The sequence below is a fragment of the Desmodus rotundus genome, chromosome 5, assembly GCF_022682495.2.
Source record: "Desmodus rotundus isolate HL8 chromosome 5, HLdesRot8A.1, whole genome shotgun sequence".
NCBI classification, from domain to species: domain Eukaryota; kingdom Metazoa; phylum Chordata; class Mammalia; order Chiroptera; family Phyllostomidae; genus Desmodus; species Desmodus rotundus.
In genome coordinates, this window is record NC_071391.1 from 5,048,285 (window position 1) to 5,069,147 (window position 20,863).

Sequence of the window (20,863 nt, forward strand, 5' to 3'; positions counted from 1 at the left end):
GCCGCGAGTGGGAGGAGTGCACGTGTGTGTACCTAAGTGTTGCGGCGTGTAGGGGTCTGTGCGTGCGTTGGCCCTGCAGGGACTAGGACGGGTCCGGGAGTGGTGCAGTGGTGGACTGCTCTCTCCGTCCGTTTCCCCATCCAGCTGAGTCCACTTGGAATCCAGGCTCTTCCGTTGGTTTATTCAACCCATAGCAAGAAGATTGGGAGGACAGGGGAAGACTTTGGGGCGTGGCCAGCAAGGAGGCAGTTGGCACAGCAGGAGAGAGCCAAGAGGCAGGCTCAGGGAGGGCAGGAGACTACCTGCCGCTTCTTGACTGGTTTGTCCACTCGGGCAGTCAGCGGGTACTTGGTGATGCCGCAGGCGTTGCTCCCTCGGTGCAGCCGGAAATAGCCCTAGGAAGTTGGATGACATCAGGGCCAGAAGGTGGGGAGAGGCCTGTCCTGTCCTTCCCTTCCCCGTAGACCGCACTCACCTCCTCACCCCAATGGGCCCCCCAGGAGTTCTTCAGGATCCAGTACGGGGTGGAGTGACGAGGCCGAGGTTTAGACCGGGATGAGACTGCCTCTGTCTGCCTCCTCTCCACCGACTTGGTCTTACCAAAACCCACGATCAGGACAATGTGGTCCAGGTGCTGAGGGTCACAGGTGCCGGGTGCAGGCTTGATCACACCCTTCTGGTAATTCTGCAGGGGCAGGGGCAGGGGCGGAGGGGCTGAGTCTGGGGCCATACCCCCCGTGTGTCTCTCCCCCCATTCCCGACCTTATCCCACCTGCAGTAGCTGCATGTTGATGTTCACAGTGACGGGGCCCTCCGTGGCCAGGTACTGGGCAATTCCTGGGGTAGACGCACCATCAGGCCATGCTTGCCCCGTCTTCGCTGCTCTTGGCTCATGGTTGTCTCCATCTCCCCCCCACCTGCCCCCATTCCTCCATCCCTATCGATAGCCCAGTCTGTCTGCCTCTGTCTGTCCCTGTCACCCCCCCTGCCCTTTTCCGCCTGGGTCTCTACCCTGCCCGCACCCTGCTCGTTTTCCCACAGCATGATGTAATCCTGGATCCAGGCCACCTTTCTGTACTTCTTGGCCTGGCACTTGTGGGCTCTGGCCTCCCCCTGGAATGGGTAGTCCTTTTCGCTGGCCAGGCCACCTGGAAGTAAACAAGGCCAGGAGGAGACTCCGCTCTGGAACATCCCTCCCCTCCCCCCCCCCCCCCCCCCCCCCGCCACAGTCCCCAGAGAGGCCAGCACTCACTGTTGTTCATGACAGTTATGAACGCGTCCCAGACGTAGCCACCACTGCAGCCATTCCCACAGCGGTCACAGTCGAGGAGCTCTGGTGGGAAATGGGACAGTGGGTGCCCAAGCTCAGGCCCCATCCCCCCACTGGCCCACGTGCCCCTTTCCCCAGCCATACCCTGCACGGAGACTTCCACAAACTCTCTTTTTTTAATGGCCCACTGGGCCTCGATGTTGCCCGCTGCTGCCATGGCCCAGCAGCAGTTGCAGCTTTTCTGGTAGGGAGAGGGTGGGGACTGGGTAGGGGGCTGGGGCTTGCCCCTCTCCTCCCCCTCCCACCACTGAGGCTGGACGGGGCCAGATACCTGGTCCCTGACAGATGAGATGACGCTGGGTGCCTTCCTCCAGTCACAGGTTGGGGGCACTGACTCTCCCCTCTCACAGGATCCTACCTTTCTGTCCACATTGGGGGCCCTTCCAGCTGCCCTCTGACTCCCATACAGCTGGCCAAACTCCTCCGCTGAGGGACAGATGGGACCACCAATATTACCGTGTTGATCCCTTCCCGCTGTATCCTGCTTCTCCTACCCCAGCTACCCACATCCTTGGCCACTTGTGTCCCCATAATACCCTGGGAGACAAAGGCAGGGATGCTGAGGTGTAGAGAGAGAGCAAGTTCCTTGCTGGGGTACATTCCCCTGCACTTGCTACCTCAGCTTTGAACTGAGCTGGGTCATAGGCCTCTGGAGTACCTGTCCCTGCTCTCGGTGGTTTGGGTTAAGCACCTAGGCCTACGGTCCTCAGGGTCCCTCTCTGGGAAATGAATGCCAACAGTCTGTCCTGTCCATCTGCCAGTCCCCCTGGAGAAGGCTCTACTTCCCCACCCACCACCTAGGAACCAGAAGGTGTCCCAGTACCTGTGAGGTCACTGAACGGAGTCACCCCAAACTCCGCTGTGCCCAAGTCCTCCTCCTGCAGCTGCTGAGCCTGGGCCAGGTTGCGGGCAAAGATATTCAGGCGGCGAGCATACTCTGGACCAAAACAAGGTCTTTCTAGGCCAGCTCCCAAGCCCCCCAGGTGCGGAAGTGGTCACCAGCGGGGTGTCCTCCCACACTCACCCAGAGGAGGACTGGTTCCTTTCCTGTGGCCCCTGCAGGTACCTGGGCCAAGGAAATGGCTCCCAGCCCACCTAGGGTTGGGTTTTCCCAGGAGGCAGGGGACTGCTCTGCCCACCTTTGCTCTGCCCACCTTCAGGGGAAGCCAAGTAAGGGGTCTGAGGGCCAAGTGACTCAAGGGAAAGTAGGTGGTGGGGGACCACAGACAGGCTTCCTGTTGTCAGATCGCCTCCTTCACACCTCTGACCACAGGCCTGGGGCTGGGACCTGGCAGGATGGCAGGGGTGGGGGAGGGTGGGGCACAGGTCCATGACGTGGGCTGAAAGACACCCATAGATTATCCCTCTAAAGGAGATGAGACCCAGAGAGAGGGCAGGAACACGGCTGGCAACTCGAGGTGGAGAAGGAGTCCCCAGCTTGGGGACAAAAGGCGTATCCTTAGGTGCGGTGACACGAACTCATGACTAGATGGAGGTCTCCTCCCCACTGCCAGGACTCAGGACTGTGGCTATGGAGGCGAAGGATCTTCTAGGACTGGGCAGACCCCCAATAGCTACCACCTCCCTCCACATTCATAGCCAAGAATGACCCTGTCCCCCTTTGCATTCCGGAAACAGGGAGCACACCTCAAGCCCTGCACCATCCCACTGAGCGCTTTGGCCAAGCCCACTTCCCACCCCGAGCCTTGATTTCTTCATCAATTAAATGGGAGAAGTGGGGTTGGACTGGAGGTGTATGGGTCCCATGATACCTGCTGGGTTCGAGTAACTCCGGTTGTACTGGATTTGGTACAAAGTGAAGGCCTCTTTCAGTTCCAGTGGCTGGGGACCTGGGTCCTAGAAGGAAGCAAGGGTGGTGGGGGAGGGTGTTGAGCAAGGAGTCGTTGCTGGGACCACACCGTGGCTTCTAGCCAGGACTGGGCGAGAGGATCGGCCAGTTAGCCTGTTTGTCTCCCTGTGTGAGCTTGGGCATCTCAATCGCCTCTCCAGCCTCAGGTGCTCCCTCTGAGAAATGGGCACATGGCGGTGGTTTCTGAAGGGGTGAACCCCAGGCTTGGGGCTTGCAGAGGGAAGGGCATGGGGAATGGGCTGTGGGCACTTACCTGGCCTCTGATGCCTTGGGCCAGACCTGCCACCAACAGGGCCAGGAGGCAGGAGAGACAGACAGCTAATGCCATGTTGCTGCAGACCAGAGTGCCAGGGTGGGCAGGAAGCTGCGCACACCGAGGTGCAGTTGGAGGGCGTGAGGGGGCGGAGCTGGAGAAACCACGAAGGAGAAACCAGGCTGGGAGGGGAAGGCAGACCCCTCAAGCAAAAGGCACTCGAGCTTTTGTGTCTGTGTAGCCCTCTGCCTGCTTATGCTCCCCTACCCCCCATTTTCCTTTATTCAACAGAGGCTCTCTGCCCACCCTGTTCTGGGCAATTCTTGGGATCCGAGACGGATCTGTCCTTAAGGAAACAGGAGGAGACAGGTCCTAAGAGGGCAGTGACATAAAGCCATCACTACTGTGACGGGTAAGCCCGGGGGGCTATGGGAGCCACAGGCCCCTGACCACTGTCAGGGTGTGGAGGGAGGGTGGTCAGTACGCCCTAGGGGAAGCACTCTTGCTTATTCTATAAAACTTCTTTAGTGCAAGGGTCACCTCCAAGAAGCCCTCCTTGCTCTCCCATCCTCTGGTGTGACCTGCACCCCTTGAGCCCCCGCTGTGTCTGCGCCTGCTTGGCATCCTCCTTCCAAACACACCAGAAGTGTCTGTGGTGCCTGTGCCCCCAGCTCCCAGGACATAGCTGGGCTCGGAGCAGGCTTGATGGGTGTTGTTGACTGAACAATCGGTTGTCATGGGTTTTAAACAGGGAAATGCAAGTGTCAGGTGCAAGGAGAGGGGACAGCCAGCGGCGACTCCTACCTCCTTTTGTTCCTTATGCCCTTCCCATCACAATCTGCGTGGGGATGAGGGTGCAGAAAGATAGGAGGATTGGCATCTATCTCAGGCAGAGCAAGACCAAGCCTGTGATGCCAAGGGCTGGGCAGAGGTACATGTGTCACTGCTGCCTCGGTTATAAGGGGTCTTAGGCTGAGGCTCTCCCTTGTGAGCATCCAGGCTGGGAACCAGGCCCCCAAGACCAGAGATGGAGGAGAAGAAACTCATTTTCTAGGGGTTCCATGCAGGTGGGAGGGAGGAGAATGTAGAAGGGCTCCGATCCTAGAATTCATTTATTCGTGTGTTCACAACCTCATTTCCTCATTCATTAGGAATCTGTCCCTTTTGCTGCTCCCCCCAGACTACCATCCCAGACAACAAGCCAAGGGACTCCTGTATTTGGAACTAAAACTGCCGTGCTGCTTTTATTAAAGTTCAGTAAACAGACCATCCACAGATCGGCACCAGGCTCCATGGTTCTAGACCCCAGTCACATGCCCGAAGCGAGCCTTGGACTGTGTGTGACCTGTGACTAAGGCCCCGTGTGCGTCATCAGCCCTCACAGCTTGAGGTCTCAGTATGAGTGCCAAGGGGGGTGTCGCAAAATCTGTCTCTGTGGTGCTGGGGGTTGTGGAAATTTGGGGGAGGAGACTGGGTGTGTGGGGCTGGGTGGCCTCCCTCAGTGATCCACTCCGTAAATGTAAGCCCACGAGGTCAGGAGATTTTAGTTTTTGTGTGTGTTTTTTTTTTTAAGATTTTATTTATTTATTTTTAGAGAGGGAAAGAGAGGGAGAAAAAGAGGGAGAGAAACATCAGTGTGTGGTTGCCTCTCTAGCGCCCCCCCACTGGGGACCTGGCCGGCAACCCAGGCATGTACCCTGACTGGGAATTGAACCGGCGACCCTTTGGTTCGGAGGCTGGCACTCAATCCTTTAAGCCACACCAGCCAGGGCTATTTTCATATTATTTTAAATAACGGCTTTATTGAGATATATGTGGTAATTCACATACCATAAAATTCATCCTTGTAAAGTGGACAATTCCGTGTTTTTTAGTGTATCTGCATTATGATGCAATCATCAAATCACCACTATCTAATTTCAGAGCGTTCTCATCATTCCAAAGAAACCCCACACCCATTAGCAGTCACTCCCCATTACCTTTTCCCCTGCTAAAGGCTAACCTAGTTTGTCTCCCTGATCTGCTTACTCCGGCTGTCACATAAACAGAACATGTAGCCTTTTGTGCCTGGCTTCTTTCACCCAGGATAGCGTTTTCAGGGTTTATCTATGTGGTAGCGCATATCAGTCCTTTATTCCTCTTTATGGCTGAATAATATTCCACCATATTTTTTTATCCACTCAGGAACATTTTGTTTATCCATTCTTAAGTTGCTGGATATGAAATGGTTTCTACATTCTGGTTCTTATGAATAATGTTGCTCTCTACATTATTTTTGTGTGGACGAGTTTTCAGTTTCCCTGGGTGTATACCTAGGAGTGAAGTTGCTGGGTCATGTAACATGTTGAGGACCTGCCAGAATTTTCCCAAAGTGATGCAGCATCTTGCATTCCCACCCACATTGTATGAAGGTTCCATTTTCTCCTTTTGCTTGCCAGCACTTGTTAATGTCTATCTTTTTGGGTTTAAACAGCTATTATTTTTAGCCTCCTCACCCAAGCAGCTGGGAAGGATTTGGGGGTGGGGGAAACGCTCTCCAGTTCACCCTGAACCTAGTGCTCACCTTGGGACCCACTGAAATGTCCCTTCCTAGGAACGGCCCCTCCTAGGCACACCCCCTCCCCTGGCAGGGCTGCCTTCGGAGCGATAGTGAGGATAAACCTGTAAGAAAGGGAAGGGAGGGTTCGGCGAACTGCCGCCTGCCCCCAGGCGGGGGATCCTGGGACACGCGGCCGTTTCCCGTCCGGCTCCTCCCAGAGACGTGCGCAAAGAGAGGCCCCGCCCCTTCCTGGGAGCCCGCTCCGCCCAAACTCCTCCCCGCAAGGCGCACCCTTCTCTTGGGGGAGGAGGCGGAGACCCGGGGGCTTAGGGAACGCGGATGGGAGGAGGGCTGGGGAGGCTCTGGCACAACATCCTGGCGTCCTGCACGCTCATGTTTGGCACTGTCCGTCTTTTCAGGGGCTTCCATTCATTCCGGGCCAAAAGGGAACTGCAGCCCCCGCCCCCAAACTGTTGTAATCTCGAGGATCGAGGGCTCGTGGAGGCTGACCTGGAATGAAGGGACCACCAGGCTGAAGACAGCCCTGGTGATGGAGGGGAGAGGGAACAGAGATGAACAGTTCTGGGCCTGGGAGCGTCTCGTCCTTGGGCGAGGGTCTGGAGACCCTGAAGGAAGTTTTAGTATTTCCGGAGTGACTTTCCGGGTGCACCGAAGAAAATTTTGTAGGGTCTAAGTGGAGACCTGGTAGCCCCAGTATTAGCTTAGCTCTAGGAGCCCAGGATGACATCCTGGGAGTCTCAGCAAGAGTCTGGGGGCCTCCACATTAAGATGTGGGTGCACAGGATGGAATTCTAGGGGCGCGGACTAGGTAGGGGTCTGGGTGCGCAGTGTGACATTCTGGGGTGCCCAAAGTGAGGGCCTGGGGACTCCCGGGTGAGTCTGGGGGCCTGGTATCAGGGCCAATGGTACCAGGATCTAGCGCTACGGCACCCTGGCCCAGAGCCGAGAGGCGGCTCCGGGCGGCGCCGCGGGGGACCGGGCGGGGGCCTGCGGCCGGCCAGGGGCGGAGAAGCGGGGGGTCGGGGTCCCTCCCCCTGGCGCGGGCTCAGGAATCCGCCGAGGGGCGGGCGGAGGCGCCGGGGTGGGCCGCGCCGCTGCAGGCGGGCGGGCGGGGGGCGCTTCCTGGGGCTGCGCGTCCAGGGAGCTGCGCCGTCTGCCCGTCCGTCTGCCCGCAGGCACTGCCGGAGCCAGCCGAGCCGCCGGAGCCGCGGGCCGCGGGGGCGTCGCGGGCCCAAGTGAGTGGCTGTCCGTGGGGGGAAAGAGCGAGCCAGAGCCTCGGCCCAGTCGGCGTCAGCGAGGAGCAGATAGGCCCGCGCTCGTCTGCCCGCGCCACTGTGGGACCGGGCGGGGGCGGGGCGGCCCTGGGCGAGTGGGCCCTGAACCCCGGCGTGCTTGAGGAGCCGGCCTGCGTGAGGAGTCAGCCCTCCGCCCTGGGAGACTCCGGGGTCCTAAGTGCGGTGCTGAGCGGGCGGCGGCTGGGGCCAGGGCTCTGAGTCCTGGTACAGGGAATGGGGGTGCCGTGGCAGGGGCGCCCTGACCCCTGCCCACCACCTCCCAGTCCCAGGATGCTCCCCTTCGCCTCCTGCCTCCCCGGGTCTCTACTGCTCTGGGCGCTGCTGCTGTTGCTCTTGGGGGCAGCGTCTCCCCAGGATTCGGAGGAGCCTGACAGCTACACGGTGGGGACCGTGGGGCCACTGGCCTGGGCTGGGCTGGGCAGGGACACAGAGGCGAGGATCCTGGGGTGCCTGCTGGGGAAGATTCTCCCCTCCCCTGGTTGGTGGAGCAACTGGGGCCATTGTTTGGAGCAGTCTCGGGAGGGTGGCTAGGCTAAGGGCCCTGGTCTTGGCCTGGTCAGTTGGAGGGGGCAGGGGGTGAACACTGGCCACCACTGGTCCCCTTGTAGGAATGCACAGATGGCTATGAGTGGGACCCTGACAGCCAGCACTGCCGGGGTGAGTGTGCCTGGGGGATTGACCCACCCCCCAGGAACCTGGATAGGGATTGCAACCCCAGCTGCAAGAGCTGCCTGCCGCAGGAGGCCAATGGCCTGTCTGTTGCCCAGCTCTGTTTCGCCAAAGCCAGCTCTGGCTCTCTGGAGGCAGCTCAGCCAGGGGTAGAGAAGCCATCCAGGCCCCTCCCTCTCAGAGAAACCCAGGACACCCCGCCCCCACTTCTGAGTAGGCAGGAGAGCCACCCGGCACTGCCCCAGGCATGCTGTCTCCTACCCAGCCGTGTCCCATCACATCCCAAGAGGGCAGTGTCTGTGAGGATGTATAAGGAGGCCTGCACATCACTCTTGGGCTGAGCCAAGGTCAGATCTTCAGGGAGGGATGGAGATTCTCTTAGGGGCAAGAGAATGGGGGTGACTGTGGAACAGCCACCTAACCATCAGTCCTGGCAGACTCCTGGGAGGGGTCCTGGGCAGGCAGCCTTAGCTTGTGGAGTAGAGAGGGAAGTCCCTGCCTGGGTCACATAGCTTAGAGAAGGCCAGGCTGGGCTCCCGCCTCCCACCCCCTCCACAGCCAGCCCTGGAGACTGGCTGTGCCCAGCAGGCCCCTCTCTGCAGATGTCAACGAGTGCCTGACCATCCCCGAGGCCTGCAAGGGGGAAATGAAATGCATCAACCACTATGGGGGCTACTTGTGCCTGCCCCGCTCGGCTGCCGTCATCAACGACCTGCACAGCGAGGGACCACCACCACCAGTGCCCCCTGCTCAACACCCCAACCCCTGCCCACCAGGCTATGAGCCTGATGAGCAAGAGAGCTGTGTGGGTAAGGGTCGCCCTGGCACAGAGGTTTGCCATTCTGCTACCACTGCATCTTAACTCAGACCTCATGTTCTTCCCTTGCTCAAAGGCCTCCTCTGGGCCACTGGGATACCATCTGGTCCGTCGGCCAGATCCTCACTTTGTGAGGGGCCTGCCACAGATGGTCCCAGCTCCTGTCCCACTGTCCTAGCCAGCCTCTGGGACCCTCCCCTCCATTGCTGCAGACATACTGCAAGAACTCTGCCTCTTAGCCTCTGCCCCTTGCCCCGTTCCTGATCTGGCCCCATCCCTGGGCAGCAGGGACCTTGGAGGAAGGCCCTGGAATTAGTGCTCCTGGGAGTGTGGGTAGGGCCTTGTTTCCTGTACTTCTCCGGCTTGGGCTCTCACGGTTAGGGCTGCCTTTCCTGTTGGCTTCCAGGCTGGTGGACTGTTATTTGTGCTGTTGGGAGGGGTCTAGTCCATGTGTTCCTGTTCTGGGGGTGCGTCACCCACATGCCCATGTGAGTGGTTCCTGACCTGGGTCCTCCAACATCGAGGTGTGTGTCAGGTGGGGTGGTGCGTGGGCTCCCGGGCAGGGGCTGAGCAGTGTTGCCCACAGATGTGGACGAGTGTGCTGAGGCCCTCCTGCACGACTGCCGCCCCAGCCAGCAATGCCACAACCTGCCCGGTTCCTACCAGTGCACCTGCCCCGACGGCTACCGCAAGATTGGGCCCGAGTGTGTGGGTGAGTCCAGGAGCCATGTTGCTAGTTTCTGCTCTGTGCCCCTGGCCTGGCTCTCACCCTAGCACTGATCCCCATTTCAACCCACCCCCAGGCTTCACCCCAGGCCCCTGCCACCTCGGTCACCAGAGATAGCACTGCACGGGTGTATGTGTGAGTCCTGGCTGACCTGGCCGAGTCCAGCCCCCAGACACAGACAAGACTGTGGGTGGCGAAGCCTTGAGTTGCAGCTGGCCTGGGCCCACCTGACCTCTGCCCTCTGCCTTCCTTCCCCTGCCTCCATCCCAGACATAGACGAGTGCCGCTACCGCTACTGCCAGCACCGCTGCGTGAACTTGCCCGGCTCCTTCCGCTGCCAGTGTGAGCCAGGCTTCCAGCTGGGGCCCAACAACCGCTCCTGTGTGGGTGAGGCTGGGCTGGGCCGTCTGGGTCCTGGACAGGGTGGTGTGGGGTGAGGAGCTCCCTTCCTGAGCAGCCCAGGTAAACAGGTGAAATGGGGACTCTCGAGTGCTCCTTGGCTCTCATTCCTCTCATTTTTCCTGGCACCCCCAGATGTGAATGAGTGTGACATGGGAGCCCCTTGTGAGCAGCGCTGCATCAACTCCTATGGGACCTTCCTATGTCGCTGCCATCAGGGCTATGAGCTGCACCGGGATGGCTTCTCTTGCAGTGGTGAGAGCTCCGCCCCTGCCAAGTGTTCCTCCATTGGTCTCCCTGCGTCACGCTGTGCCTCCCACCATGTGGTCTTCTATTTGATGCCTCCAGGTTCCGTTCATTCAGCACCCATGTTACCTCCTACACACTCCACCCCTAGCTGGTTGCAGGGCACCCACAGGCCTGCCCGCCACAACTCCCATCCCAGTAGGAAAGGCACAGAGGACAGCAGTTCAGGCCCCACTGACGCTCAGTGGGGAGATTGAGCTAGGATGTGGGCAGCTCCCTCCCTGCAAGTCGGGCTGGCCTGCGTTCAAATCCTGGATTGTGACAAGTGGAGACAGGTCCCTCTTCTCTCTAAATCTATTCATCTGTAAAATGGATTGTCTTGAGAATTAAGTGGGAAAACGATGACAGGCAAGCAGCTCCACTTTAAAAAGTGAATACCATTTATCCAGAACCATCCTTGTGCAGGGCACTTCCCTTACGTAAATACTTGGCCTTATTTAATCCTGCCAACAATCCTATGAGGTAAGTATGATTTTTCCCCTTTCTCTACAAAATGAGGATGTTGAGCTCTCCTTCAAGGTTTGTTGGGAAGCTTACAAGCAAATAGTAGGTATAAAGTCCTTCAACAAAAGAGGTTAAGTGACGTGCCCAAGGGCACACCACCAGGGCTCCCACCCGACTTCTCATGCCAGTTGCCTGGCCACGCACCCTGTTCATGCTATGCTTTGCTGCCAAGTGAGGCCCCACTGGTGCCTGGCTCCCCTGATCATGGGGAGACCAGAGTAGAAAACTGGGCTCCTGCCTGTGCAGGTCCCAGTTTATAGGGGTGACTGCGTGCTTGGGCTGATTGTGGGTTGCAGAAATGGGGCAAATTACTGGAAACCAGAGCAGCCTGCGCCCTCAAGGCTCAGTCAATCTAACCAGCAGTCCCTAACCTTTTTGGCACCAGGGGCTCGTTTCATGGAAGACAATTTTTCCAGGGACCTTGGCAGGAGGGAGTTGGCGGTTTCGGGACGGGAGGCTGGGGACCCCTGGTCTAACCTACTCATGTTATTGACAGGAAAACTGAGGTTTCCAAAGCTTAGCCAGCAGGATTTAAAACCAAGCCTTTGTTGCTTCCATGTGGCTCCGTCTTTCAGTGCTGGGGCCGTAAGCCCGGGAGCTGGGGGTCGGCAGACTTCACATTTGCTTCGCCCCTACTGTGCTCCGAACATCTGTCTCATCCCATTCTGCCTTCCCCACACTGAGCCTAACAGGAGGCTAGGCACTCTCTGTGAACATTTGTGGGACTGAGTTGAGAGGACTGCCCTTGACGCAGTCTTCATCCCTCCCCTCCCTCAGATATTGATGAGTGCAGCTACTCCAGTTATCTCTGTCAGTACCGCTGTGTCAACGAGCCAGGCCGCTTCTCCTGCCACTGCCCGCAGGGCTACCAGCTGCTGGCCAGCCGCCTCTGCCAAGGTAGTTTGTCCAGGTGGAGTGGGCAGGGGGGTGTCAGGGGTTGGTGGCCTGATGTCCAGGTTCCAGCCCCTCTTCCCTGGCACAGATATTGATGAGTGTGAATCTGGCGCACACCAGTGCTCTGAGGCCCAAACCTGTATCAACTTCTATGGGGGCTACCGCTGTGTGGACACCAACCGCTGTGTGGAGCCCTATGTCCAGGTGTCCGACAAGTGAGTTAACACGATGCCATGCCTCCCACTACAACTCCCACTGGTCTCTCTGGTGGCTGGGGTCTGTTCGGGCTAGCAAGTGCCCCGAGGGCTGATGGGAGTTGCAGTCCTTCCTGACGACCATGCGTACTGTTCTAGGAGTGGGAGGATCCTTTTGGGATTCCCTAAAAGGGAATCGTTTGAGAGTGGGCCAAATTTGGGGAATGGGCTAAGACCTCACTCATGTCCCCTTCTCGGGACCCCTAGTCGCTGTCTCTGCCCAGTCTCCAACCCCCTGTGCCGGGAGCAGCCCTCATCCATCGTGCACCGCTACATGAGCATCACCTCAGAGCGGAGCGTGCCCGCTGATGTGTTCCAGATCCAAGCAACCTCCGTCTACCCCGGCGCCTACAATGCCTTTCAGATCCGTGCAGGCAACTCGCAGGGGGACTTCTACATCAGGGTAAGGCTTTCCCCTGACCCTACCCCTCAAATGACACTGAATTCCAAAAAACCTTAAGTGGGAGATTCGGTTATGCCACCCTGCCCCGCCTCTTCTCAAAGCCCCACCCCTGGAGGTGGAATTTCTGTAGAAAGGTAGAGGTGTTCTAAATTCCCTTGGTGCAAACTGCAGGTTGTTAAATGTAATTCTAACGAGGCACTCAGACACTGGGGTTTGAGTCCCCCTGCTGGTTTCTGTATCTGGCCCCAATCCCTTCACCCTTAGAACAAGTGACTGGCATGAGAGGGTTTCTGAGCTTACAGGCAGAGTCCAGGAAGGCCAAGCAAGTGGAGAGAGAGGGGCAGCGTTGGTGTGGGGGCCTGGGGCCAGACTCAGCTCTGCTGGCGGAGCTGTTAGGAGAGAGGGCTGCCAGAGTTTGCCTGGTACCAGAGCCTGTTTCTCCTTCTGAAACTTAAAGCTGTGAAGGGGAGTCTGCCTGCTCCAGGTCACCAAAGGCCCCGCCACTCCCCAAAGTCTCACACCTGGCCTTCAATCATCAGTTGGTCCTAGTCAGACAAAAGACCTAGCTGAAAAGTGTGGGAAGAGCACCAGTGGAAGATTCCTGAGGGCGGAGCCTGGGTACAGGGTATATCAAGGGTGTCACAGAGCCAGATGACAGCCTGGGATCAGCCTGGCCAGGGCTCTCTACTTCTCAGCCAAATGGTTGTGAGCGCAGAATGGGGTGGGGAGGTGATGCTGGTGGAGAGTCCTGGGATGCAAGTTAACGCAACCTACATGTCCCCCCACCCACTGTGCTCTGCAGCAAATCAACAACGTCAGCGCCATGCTGGTCCTCGCCCGGCCTGTGACAGGCCCCCGGGAGTATGTGCTGGACCTCGAGATGGTAACCATGAACTCCCTCATGAGCTACCGGGCCAGCTCTGTACTGAGACTCACCGTCTTCGTGGGGGCCTACACCTTCTGACGAGTGGGGAGAGCTCTCAGGGAGGGGGAGGTCCCTGTAGCCAAGGAGCCTGGGGTTCAGGGATGATGGTGTTCTGCTAAAAGGGAGGGTGCTATTGTGAAGGATAGAGAGAAAGGCAATAAAGGGAGAACGAAGGAGTCCTGGTGGCTGAGGTGGGTGGGTGACACTGTAGTGAACCCCAGAATGGGGGACGGGCCAGGCTCGTGGGAGGCGGGCCAAGTCCGCCTAAAGCAGGGGTCGGCTCAGGCCGAGGGGACCCCACTGACAGAAGTTGGGAGCTGTGTTCCCAAGGCTGGGATTGGTCTACCATAGGCATCAGAACCACCCTGGGCAGGGAGGAGGTAAGGAGGCTGCAGACTCCAGGCCCCAGCAGATATTTGGGCTGGGCTGGAAACCCTGCTCTAGGCAGTGCTGGGAGGCCCTGGGTTCTTCTAATCCTACCTTGGCCTCAAACTATCAATTTGGACAAACCCCAGTAGCTCCCCCTGGGCCTCAGTTTTCCAATCCAAAAAATGAGGCAATTGGACCTTTACTGCTTTTTAAGCCTTTCCCCCCAAGCTACAGAACCTTTTAACAAAGGAAATGTTATTTGACCAGGGACCCTCTGATGACAAAATAGATTCAAAGTTGCAACACCTCCCCGACTCCACCTCCCTTGCCAGTCTCAGTGCTCCACCAGCAAACTCCAGCGTCCTGAGGGGCTCAGTTTACAAACCGCCTGGATATTTTATAAGGCCAGGGGCCTGGTGTCTCCTCCATAACACATGAAGCTGCGAACACTTAGATTTTTATTGTAGCCCAAAAGCTTCTGGTTAAAAGGCTGGCTAGCCTGGGAAGATGGGGGCTGGGGTCCGGCTTGTGGTACAGCTCAGGTCAGGGGGCCATAGCTGCAGTAGAGCTGGGACAAGGTCTTACTCAGAGCAGGCCCCAGATTCCTGCATGGAGAGAGGCTAACGAGGGTCAGGTCCCGGATCACGGGCAACTTTGGCCCCAGCCATTCCCTCCAGGTTCTGTCCCTTGCCTCACCTCTGCAGTCTCCCACACTTGACGGTGCTCAGCAGCATCTCCTGTTCCTTGGGGGTAGCACAGGCATCATAGGCGGCCAGAAGGCTGGGGAGGGGGTGGGGCATTTGAGTTTTGAAGGCTTGCCAATGGCTGACTGCTGGCCCACCTGAGCAGCCTGGGCCAACAAAGTCATGGGAGATAGGCAGCAAGGGGGTCAGCACTGGTTAAGGGAGTCAGGACCACTGTTGTACTTCCTGATCCCGGCATTCAAGGCCCTGCTCCATCTGGCTTGCCCTCCCTTCCTGCTCTTACAAATGTCCTTCGAGTTCTTGGCCCAGTCTTCATGGCCCGACCCCTTCCTCAAGGATGCTTTCTCTACTGCACCAGGCGGAATGCTTCCCTCTGGGACTCCCCAAACACCTGAGATACTGTCTGGTTCTGGCTGGCACTGTCTTCCTCACCACCTGACCTGCAGGGGCTCTCCAAGGTTCAGCTGAGTCTGTCTGCCTCTGGGTCTGTACAGCCCTCACAGGACCAGACCCTCCACAAAAGCATTGGTTGAGCTGAATTCCATGCAGGGAAGGCAGGGCAATGGACCCCTAAGGGGCTCTGTGGGGGCCTACCTGGCGGGGGTGCTGTAACGTTCCACCAGGGCTGCTGCCTTCTCCCCGCTCACTCCCCGAACCTGCATCAGCTGCCGGGCGAACACTTCCCTCACGGACTGGGCCTGGGGTCAGGGGCAGACTGGGTTAGGGGTGGGCTGAGGCTGGGCAACATTAAGGGGGACCTGAGCAGAGGCAGTACCTTGTTCTTCATGGCTCCCGTGTTGAAGTCACTGAAGGTGAGGAGTGAGCAGAGAGGATTTGGGGAGGGCCCAGCCCCTGATTTGGGCTGCACTGGGGTTCCCCAGGGGCGACTGCGTAGGGTATGGCCCTGAGGGGAGAGGGGATTGAGGCCAGGCCAGAGCTTTAGGGACCACCACCCGCCCCCCCCCCCCCGCCCCGCCCAGCCAGTCCTTGTCAAATCCTAGGCCCCAGTAGGCCAATCTGAGAAATAAGGAGCTCACTCACCTTGCCTTCCTTGAGGGAGCCCAGGGCCCAAGGCATAGATAAGGAACCAGTACCAGACACGTGTACCCACTCACCTGGTAGAGTCTCTCCAGGCCCCGTGTCAGGAGAGCCAGGTAGGCAGCTGACTCCTTAATGTCTGCTGTGCGTTTCACAAAGAACCCATCGACGACCTGGGCAAGAGGACCCGCCAGAGGGAGGTGGCTCTGGGCCAAGCCACAGACTATAGGGCCCCTGCCAGCCTGGCCCTGGCCTCCCAGCTCACCTGAGTATTGGTGACAGCCTGCAGCAGCGTGCTCTCAGGAAGGCTGAGGTTGTGCGCTGAGCCGTGCTCTTCCACCAGGTACACTAGGCGCCCCAGGCCACAGCGCTTTAGTCTGAACTGGGGAAGCAGAGAGGTGGGGGTGGGGGGGAGGTTCAGGGCTGTCCGTCAAGTCACACTCAACATCTTCATGGGACCCTGGTCCCACCCAATTCACCTCTCATCCCCTCTAGTTTTCTTCCTGTCTCAGAGTGGCCTCCATACCTTTGTTCTTGCTGTCACTCTTGCATGGAAAGCCCGCCCACCATCCTTAATGATGCCCACTCTTCAAGCCTCCACCAGCACGTTTGTGGTCCAACTATGGGATCAGCCAAGGAGCCAGTACTGAGAAACAGCCATTCCATTCCTGGACCCTTGGGCCTTGTTTATGCCAGACTGCAGGGGTTGGACACTTCAGGGGCCTTTAATATGCTCCTCAATCCAGACAGACGCCCTGTGCACCTGCTGTGTCCCTGGAGGGGCCGGAGGGAGTCTGATCTCGGGGCTGCCCTGGAGCAGTGCAAATCGGGTATGGCTGGAGTTCTGCCTTGAAGCTACCCCGAAGTGGCCTTCTCGTTGAGGAGGCTCTAGAGCAGGCAGGAAGTAGGGGGTTCAGTGAGACTGATAAAGGCACCTTCTGCTCCCGGAAGCGACCATCAATGATGCTGCTACACAGGTCATCCAGCCGCTTGCGCTCCACAATGTGGTCCAGGACCAGTTCCCCAGGTCTCACTGCCGAGAGGCCAAGGTCACTGTTGGCTCATGTCCTCCCACCCACCAGGCCTGCCTCTGACACCCACCTTACCGTCTATACCCCTTACCTGGGTCTCTGGGCCTGGTCTCCTGTGCCACCCACACAAAGTCCCCAACGTGCAGTTTGCGCACGGTGTGGGTCACATGCAGCCTCTGCAGCTGACGGAGCAGCTCTGTCCTGTGCCCCACCCTGCAATTGCCAGGTGGGAAGCTTAGGTCAGGGCAGGCCAGCGATGCTCACCCCTAACCCCGCCTCCCTCCTACCCCCAGCATCCTCTCCCTCACTTCCCTCCTCCTCACTCACCCCTTGGCCTCACCAACGTCCACACACAACAGCACCCTGTACTCTCCAGGCCTCAGCTCCAGTGGTGGCTGCTGGACACTGCCTTCGCTGGCGCCACTAGGGAAGGGGGTATTAGTGTGTGAGGATGGAACCTCAGTGCCAGGGCAGTTTCCCTCCAAACCCAGTGGAAGTGGGGCAGCCACAGCTGAGCTGTAGGTGATGGAGATGGGTGCGGTGTGCACCTCATTTCTGGAACTCTCCCTTGTCTCTCCCCCCTTGCTCACAGCTCAGTTGAGGCTGATCCTGGCACTTCTGGCTCCTCCCCCGGGGGCTCCTCTGGCTCTGGCTCGATACCCACATTCAGTGAGCTCAGGCCCTCCGACTCGGCCAACTTCTGGGCCAGCTCCAGACCCTCTGGAGTCAGTGAGTACCTGGTAGGTGGAGAAGATGAACACAGAACACAGATCTCTCCTTTTCATTCACCTGGCAGGCTCTCCTGCCTGCCCCAAGCTAGGCTGGCCTCACCACCCCCTTCGTGACCCTGCACAGATAAGCCCAGTGGCTTCCGTTCCCAGCGCCCCAGGCTGTGGTCTTGGCCCTCAGATCAGCTTTCTCTGGACCTGCCCAGGGCCATTTCTCAAGTGTGCGATAAGTAGGTCTCAGACAAACTTTCTTCCCTCCCAATTTCACTCATTCTGTTCCTTTTTCCTGGGAATGTCTTTCCTGCATCTCTACCCTCTGAATTCTAAGAAACGCCAAATGCCACGTCCTTAGTAAAGCCTTTCTGCTTCTCCAATTATCTGTGGTACCCCTCTTCCCCCTCACTGCTTGGTCTCTCAGACCCTCCTGGTACTCCCACAGTGTGGGCTCCTGGGGGTAAGGCCTCTCTTCCCCAACTTCAACATTATGAAGGCTGCAAATTGCTGGGTGATTATAGATCCAGTCAGAATATCAGGCATGGTCCCCCTCCCTGCCTCTTGCATCCTCTGTACTTGGCCCCACCTGGCTGGCTGGTGTGTTCTGAGGACCAGGTTCCTGTGGAGGAGAGAGCGGAGGGCTGGCCAGGGTCGAGCACTCCCAGGGGCCACCTGTTCACAGGGGAGGAAACCCTTAGCGTATCCAACTAACTCCCTGTGCCCCACGCCACTGCTTGATCCCAAGAAGTGCAGCCTCTGGTAGGCTCAGGGTCAGATCCAGAGCCGCTCAGCCCCATCCTTCCCCACCTCAGTGCTCACCCCAGGAGCCTCCTGGGCACATCTCTGCAGCAGCTCCTCCTTGGTTAGGAAGCTGTGGCCTCTAGGATTCTGTAACCAAGGCAGGGTCAGTGAGTGCCTGGGCCAGTCTCTGCAGGAGCCTCACGCCCCTCTGCCTCAGTTCCCGACTCCAGGTGTAGCCAGCACTCACCAGGTGTTCCCTGTAGAGCAGCAGCAGCACTGCTCGTGCGCCCGAGTGCCTAGCCGGCCAGTAGCCGCTAGAGCCTCCCACTTTGGGCCTGGCTGGAACCTGCAAGGTACAGAGGGGCTTTGAACACAAAAGCCAGAGAGCTGTGCATTGAAGACGGAACCCCTGGCAGGGCTGAGGTTCAGGTGCTATCTCAGCGGGCTGCATGGCCCCGGTAAGTCACTCAGCTGCCTCTCAAGTTTCCATGTCCATAAAACAGGCCAGATGATGGGATTATCTGCAAAGCTGGCATGTGTCAGTGGAGACCTGTGGGGAGGTGGTGTAATTGGCTTGACCCAGCCTCAGTTCTACCACCTGCTGCAGGCCAAGGGTGGTAAGACAAGAAAACTTAGTAATAGCAACCCCCACAGTTCACTGGGCTTGGCCACCTAAATAGCTTGATCATGGAGCGCTTCCAAATGACTCTATTATCAATCAACATACCCACCTACAGATGTGAAAAATAAGTAGCAGAAAGAATAACTCATTTGCCCAAGACCAGGCATCACTGGTGGGGCCATCGGGACCCAAGCCTGCTGAATCCCCCCAGGCCAGAAAATCTTACTCCTGGTGCTCCCACTTCTTTCCCCTTCTTCACTGGCATGGAAGAGTCCTGGACTTCGGCAGGTGGCCCTTCCGGGGCAGGACTGTTTGCTCTAGGTGAACCCAGGGCATGATCACCTGCAGAAGAAGAACGTCAACTCAGGACCTCACGGAATCCAGCAGGCGAAACAGTCTGGGGCGCTGCCAGCTCTGCGAGACCCAGCCACTAGCCCAAGCTCAAAGAGTAACTTGGACAGGAGTGGGATGTTAAGGTATCCCAGGTGGTCACGGAGGCTGCTCCTGAGAGAGGCTCTAGGACCCCCCCCCCCGCCCCTAGCGCTCACCGCCCGATGATCGGTGCTGCTGCAGCCGCTGGTCCAGCATCCGGCAGATCCCGTCGCCGAAATGCCTTAGGATCTTAGCTTCTTTGCCACTGCGCAAGGGCAGTGGGTAACGCCGGAGCGAGCGCAGCGCCTGGCGCGAGTAGAGGGTGCGGTACCAGGTCAAGGCGGGCCCGGTCGTCTGGCTTTGCCAGCACCAGCCCCCCTTCAAGCCCAGACGGAACGCAACCCACCTTTTGAAATACAAATTGTGTGCGGCGCCCCCTGCTGGCTGCCTCGTCCCGCCACTCGGTCAGCCAACGTACAAAGAGCGGGTTGGGGCAAATCGGCAGCGGGCGTTTCCGGCCCAGGCGGACCGGCGCCGCCATGAGCCCCAGGACTGGTCCTTTGGCGCCTCACATCGGTGGGACTGGGAAGCCGCCAGTTTTGGACAGAGGATTCGAACTCCTAGCTCAGAGGGCTGAGGGCGGGAGCTCTCCAACCACGTGGTCCGATGAGGGGCACTAAATAGAGCATAGCCCAGGCTGCCCTCCCCGTCCCTGTACTCTAAAGAGAGTACAGTCTCTGTGGTCTCTCTCCCCACCCCGCCCCTCCCTCTTAACCTTTTGGACGCGCCCCACCCAGGCCCCCGGAGCCTTGACCCGCCCCTTCCTCCCACGACAGATTCTAGAGCGGTCTTCCTTGTGCAAGCGAGAGAGAGGAGGACAGCGCCCCCTGTGGCTGGGAGGTCTAGCTGGGGTGGTGCTTAAGCAAGTAACTGAGGCTGTCAGTGTCAGCCTCACCCTAGCACAGGAGGCTGGAAAGAGATTGGGCTCGTGAAGAGCCGGAGAGGTGGTGGGGAGCACAAATAGGTGCAGATGTTTCTGCAGGAGAGATACCTTTGCAGGAGAGATATCTAGGAAGGTGTGTAGGGGATAAGGACACAAACATAACGCAGGACGAGCTGAAGGTCCCTCGGAAGAAATGTTCCCGAGCTGAGTGAGGGTGGAGGAAACAAAATAGGGCAATTGGGGAGGGGTGCAAAGTCGGGGACGTGCGGGGAAGGACAAAGGACGGGGGGAGGATGACAGGACAATTAGAAGAGAGAAAAGTAGCAGGTGCTGGGCATCCTGGCAGGTGTGGGGGAGGTGACTGAGAGCGGCAGGTGGTTACATTTGGAGGAGCAGGCTGGGGGTTAGAAGCTCGGACAACACTTCGACGTTTTACTGACTCGTTTGAAGAGTGGGACCCTCAGGGAGATTTAAGATGAAATCCATGCAAAGAGATCCCAGGCTGAAGGACAGGTATTGCAGAATTGGATTGGGCACAAGAGTCTCGGCCCGGGAATTGGAGAAACCCCCGTAAGTTAAAACGGAAGTCGCGAGGAACTTGTCCGGATCTGCCGCTCCTTCAGGCTCCGCCCACTCCCCCGCCTACGCAGAATTCCCGCCTCCCTCCCTTTGCTGCCTTATAAGGAGCCTCCAGCCAGTGTTAGGGTTGGTCCCGCCCACTCTAGTCTCTTGTCCTAATAAGGACATCTAGGGCATCCCGGGGCTAGGAGCGGGCGGGAGCGCGTCTCCAGGGTAACTGCGATATTCCCCCACCCCCTACTCGTTGCTCTTGGAAACTCCAAAGCTCGGAAAAGGTAGAGCCAGCCTGTTCTGGCAGGATCGCTAGCGGGATGCTGGGGGTTGAGATGTCCCCTTCACCTGAGGCTCCGCGCAGGTCGGTTGGTGGGCGGTGCGGCGTAATCTCTCCGACTACAATCCCCGACATGCTCTGCGAGATACCCCACTCCCGGCTGTTCCCCTTATCACGAAAAACGGTTTTCCAGCTCTTCATTTACACCCTTTATTCCACTTAGGGGACCAGTGGCCCTAATTCCCTTGTTTGCGACCCCGTTTTC

The 20,863-nt window shown here is 58.3% G+C and overlaps 3 protein-coding genes across 5 annotated transcripts; 1 reads left to right on the forward strand and 2 right to left on the reverse strand.

Annotated features, from left to right (window-relative positions):
• Positions 1-160: 160 nt before the first annotated feature.
• On the reverse strand, positions 161-3,577 carry CTSW (cathepsin W). Of its 2 annotated transcripts, XM_024574347.3 has the most exons (10): positions 3,454-3,577; positions 3,103-3,187; positions 2,154-2,267; positions 1,602-1,756; positions 1,415-1,511; positions 1,253-1,333; positions 1,023-1,148; positions 773-837; positions 476-685; positions 161-395 (listed from the first exon to the last, which is right to left on the reverse strand). In XM_024574347.3, exons 1-10 carry the CDS (start codon positions 3,526-3,528, stop codon positions 282-284), a joined length of 1,122 nt encoding a protein of 373 aa, XP_024430115.1. In that variant the 5' UTR covers positions 3,529-3,577; the 3' UTR covers positions 161-281. The 2 variants fall into 2 exon arrangements, with proteins under 2 accessions (XP_024430115.1, XP_045039192.1); XM_045183257.2 differs by having other exon boundaries at positions 1,253-1,511.
• A 212-nt stretch (positions 3,578-3,789) lies between these two features.
• Positions 3,790-13,382, forward strand: EFEMP2 (EGF containing fibulin extracellular matrix protein 2). Of its 2 annotated transcripts, XM_053924390.1 has the most exons (11): positions 7,076-7,248; positions 7,572-7,689; positions 7,917-7,965; positions 8,580-8,786; positions 9,381-9,506; positions 9,792-9,908; positions 10,056-10,175; positions 11,508-11,627; positions 11,713-11,839; positions 12,086-12,281; positions 13,084-13,382. In XM_053924390.1, exons 2-11 carry the CDS (start codon positions 7,579-7,581, stop codon positions 13,243-13,245), a joined length of 1,335 nt encoding a protein of 444 aa, XP_053780365.1. In that variant the 5' UTR covers positions 7,076-7,248; positions 7,572-7,578; the 3' UTR covers positions 13,246-13,382. The 2 variants fall into 2 exon arrangements, with proteins under 2 accessions (XP_053780364.1, XP_053780365.1); XM_053924389.2 differs by lacking the exons at positions 7,076-7,248; positions 7,572-7,689; positions 7,917-7,965 and adding an exon at positions 3,790-3,865.
• Positions 13,383-14,016: 634 nt separating this feature from the next.
• Positions 14,017-19,558, reverse strand: MUS81 (MUS81 structure-specific endonuclease subunit). Its single transcript, XM_024574305.4, has 16 exons — positions 19,212-19,558; positions 18,982-19,111; positions 18,660-18,775; positions 18,059-18,157; positions 17,890-17,958; positions 17,657-17,742; positions 16,939-17,085; positions 16,676-16,771; positions 16,440-16,561; positions 16,253-16,350; positions 15,583-15,699; positions 15,395-15,490; positions 15,055-15,183; positions 14,874-14,977; positions 14,272-14,355; positions 14,017-14,180 (listed from the first exon to the last, which is right to left on the reverse strand). The coding sequence occupies exons 1-16, from the start codon at positions 19,344-19,346 to the stop codon at positions 14,114-14,116; spliced, it is 1,695 nt and encodes a 564-aa protein (XP_024430073.2). The 5' UTR covers positions 19,347-19,558; the 3' UTR covers positions 14,017-14,113.
• Between the last annotated feature and the right edge of the window lie 1,305 nt (positions 19,559-20,863).

Excerpts from the sequence above, each read along its gene's own strand:
- CTSW (XM_045183257.2), bottom strand. The coding sequence starts at position 3,528 with ATGGCATTAGCTGTCTGTCTCTCCTGCCTCCTGGCCCTGTTGGTGGCA. Across the intron at positions 1,149-1,252 it reads CATAACTGTCATGAACAACA|GTGGCCTGGCCAGCGAAAAG; the intron begins GTGAGTGCTGGC and ends GTTTACTTCCAG. Across the intron at positions 686-772 it reads TCAACATGCAGCTACTGCAG|AATTACCAGAAGGGTGTGAT; the intron begins GTGGGATAAGGT and ends CTGCCCCTGCAG.
- EFEMP2 (XM_053924390.1), top strand. The coding sequence starts at position 7,579 with ATGCTCCCCTTCGCCTCCTGCCTCCCCGGGTCTCTACTGCTCTGGGCG. Across the intron at positions 7,690-7,916 it reads AGGAGCCTGACAGCTACACG|GAATGCACAGATGGCTATGA; the intron begins GTGGGGACCGTG and ends GTCCCCTTGTAG. Across the intron at positions 7,966-8,579 it reads TGACAGCCAGCACTGCCGGG|ATGTCAACGAGTGCCTGACC; the intron begins GTGAGTGTGCCT and ends CCCTCTCTGCAG.
- MUS81 (XM_024574305.4), bottom strand. The coding sequence starts at position 19,346 with ATGGCGGCGCCGGTCCGCCTGGGCCGGAAACGCCCGCTGCCGATTTGC. Across the intron at positions 18,158-18,659 it reads AAGAAGTGGGAGCACCAGGA|GTTCCAGCCAGGCCCAAAGT; the intron begins GTAAGATTTTCT and ends TGTACCTTGCAG. Across the intron at positions 17,743-17,889 it reads GTGCCCAGGAGGCTCCTGGG|GTGGCCCCTGGGAGTGCTCG; the intron begins GTGAGCACTGAG and ends CCCTGTGAACAG.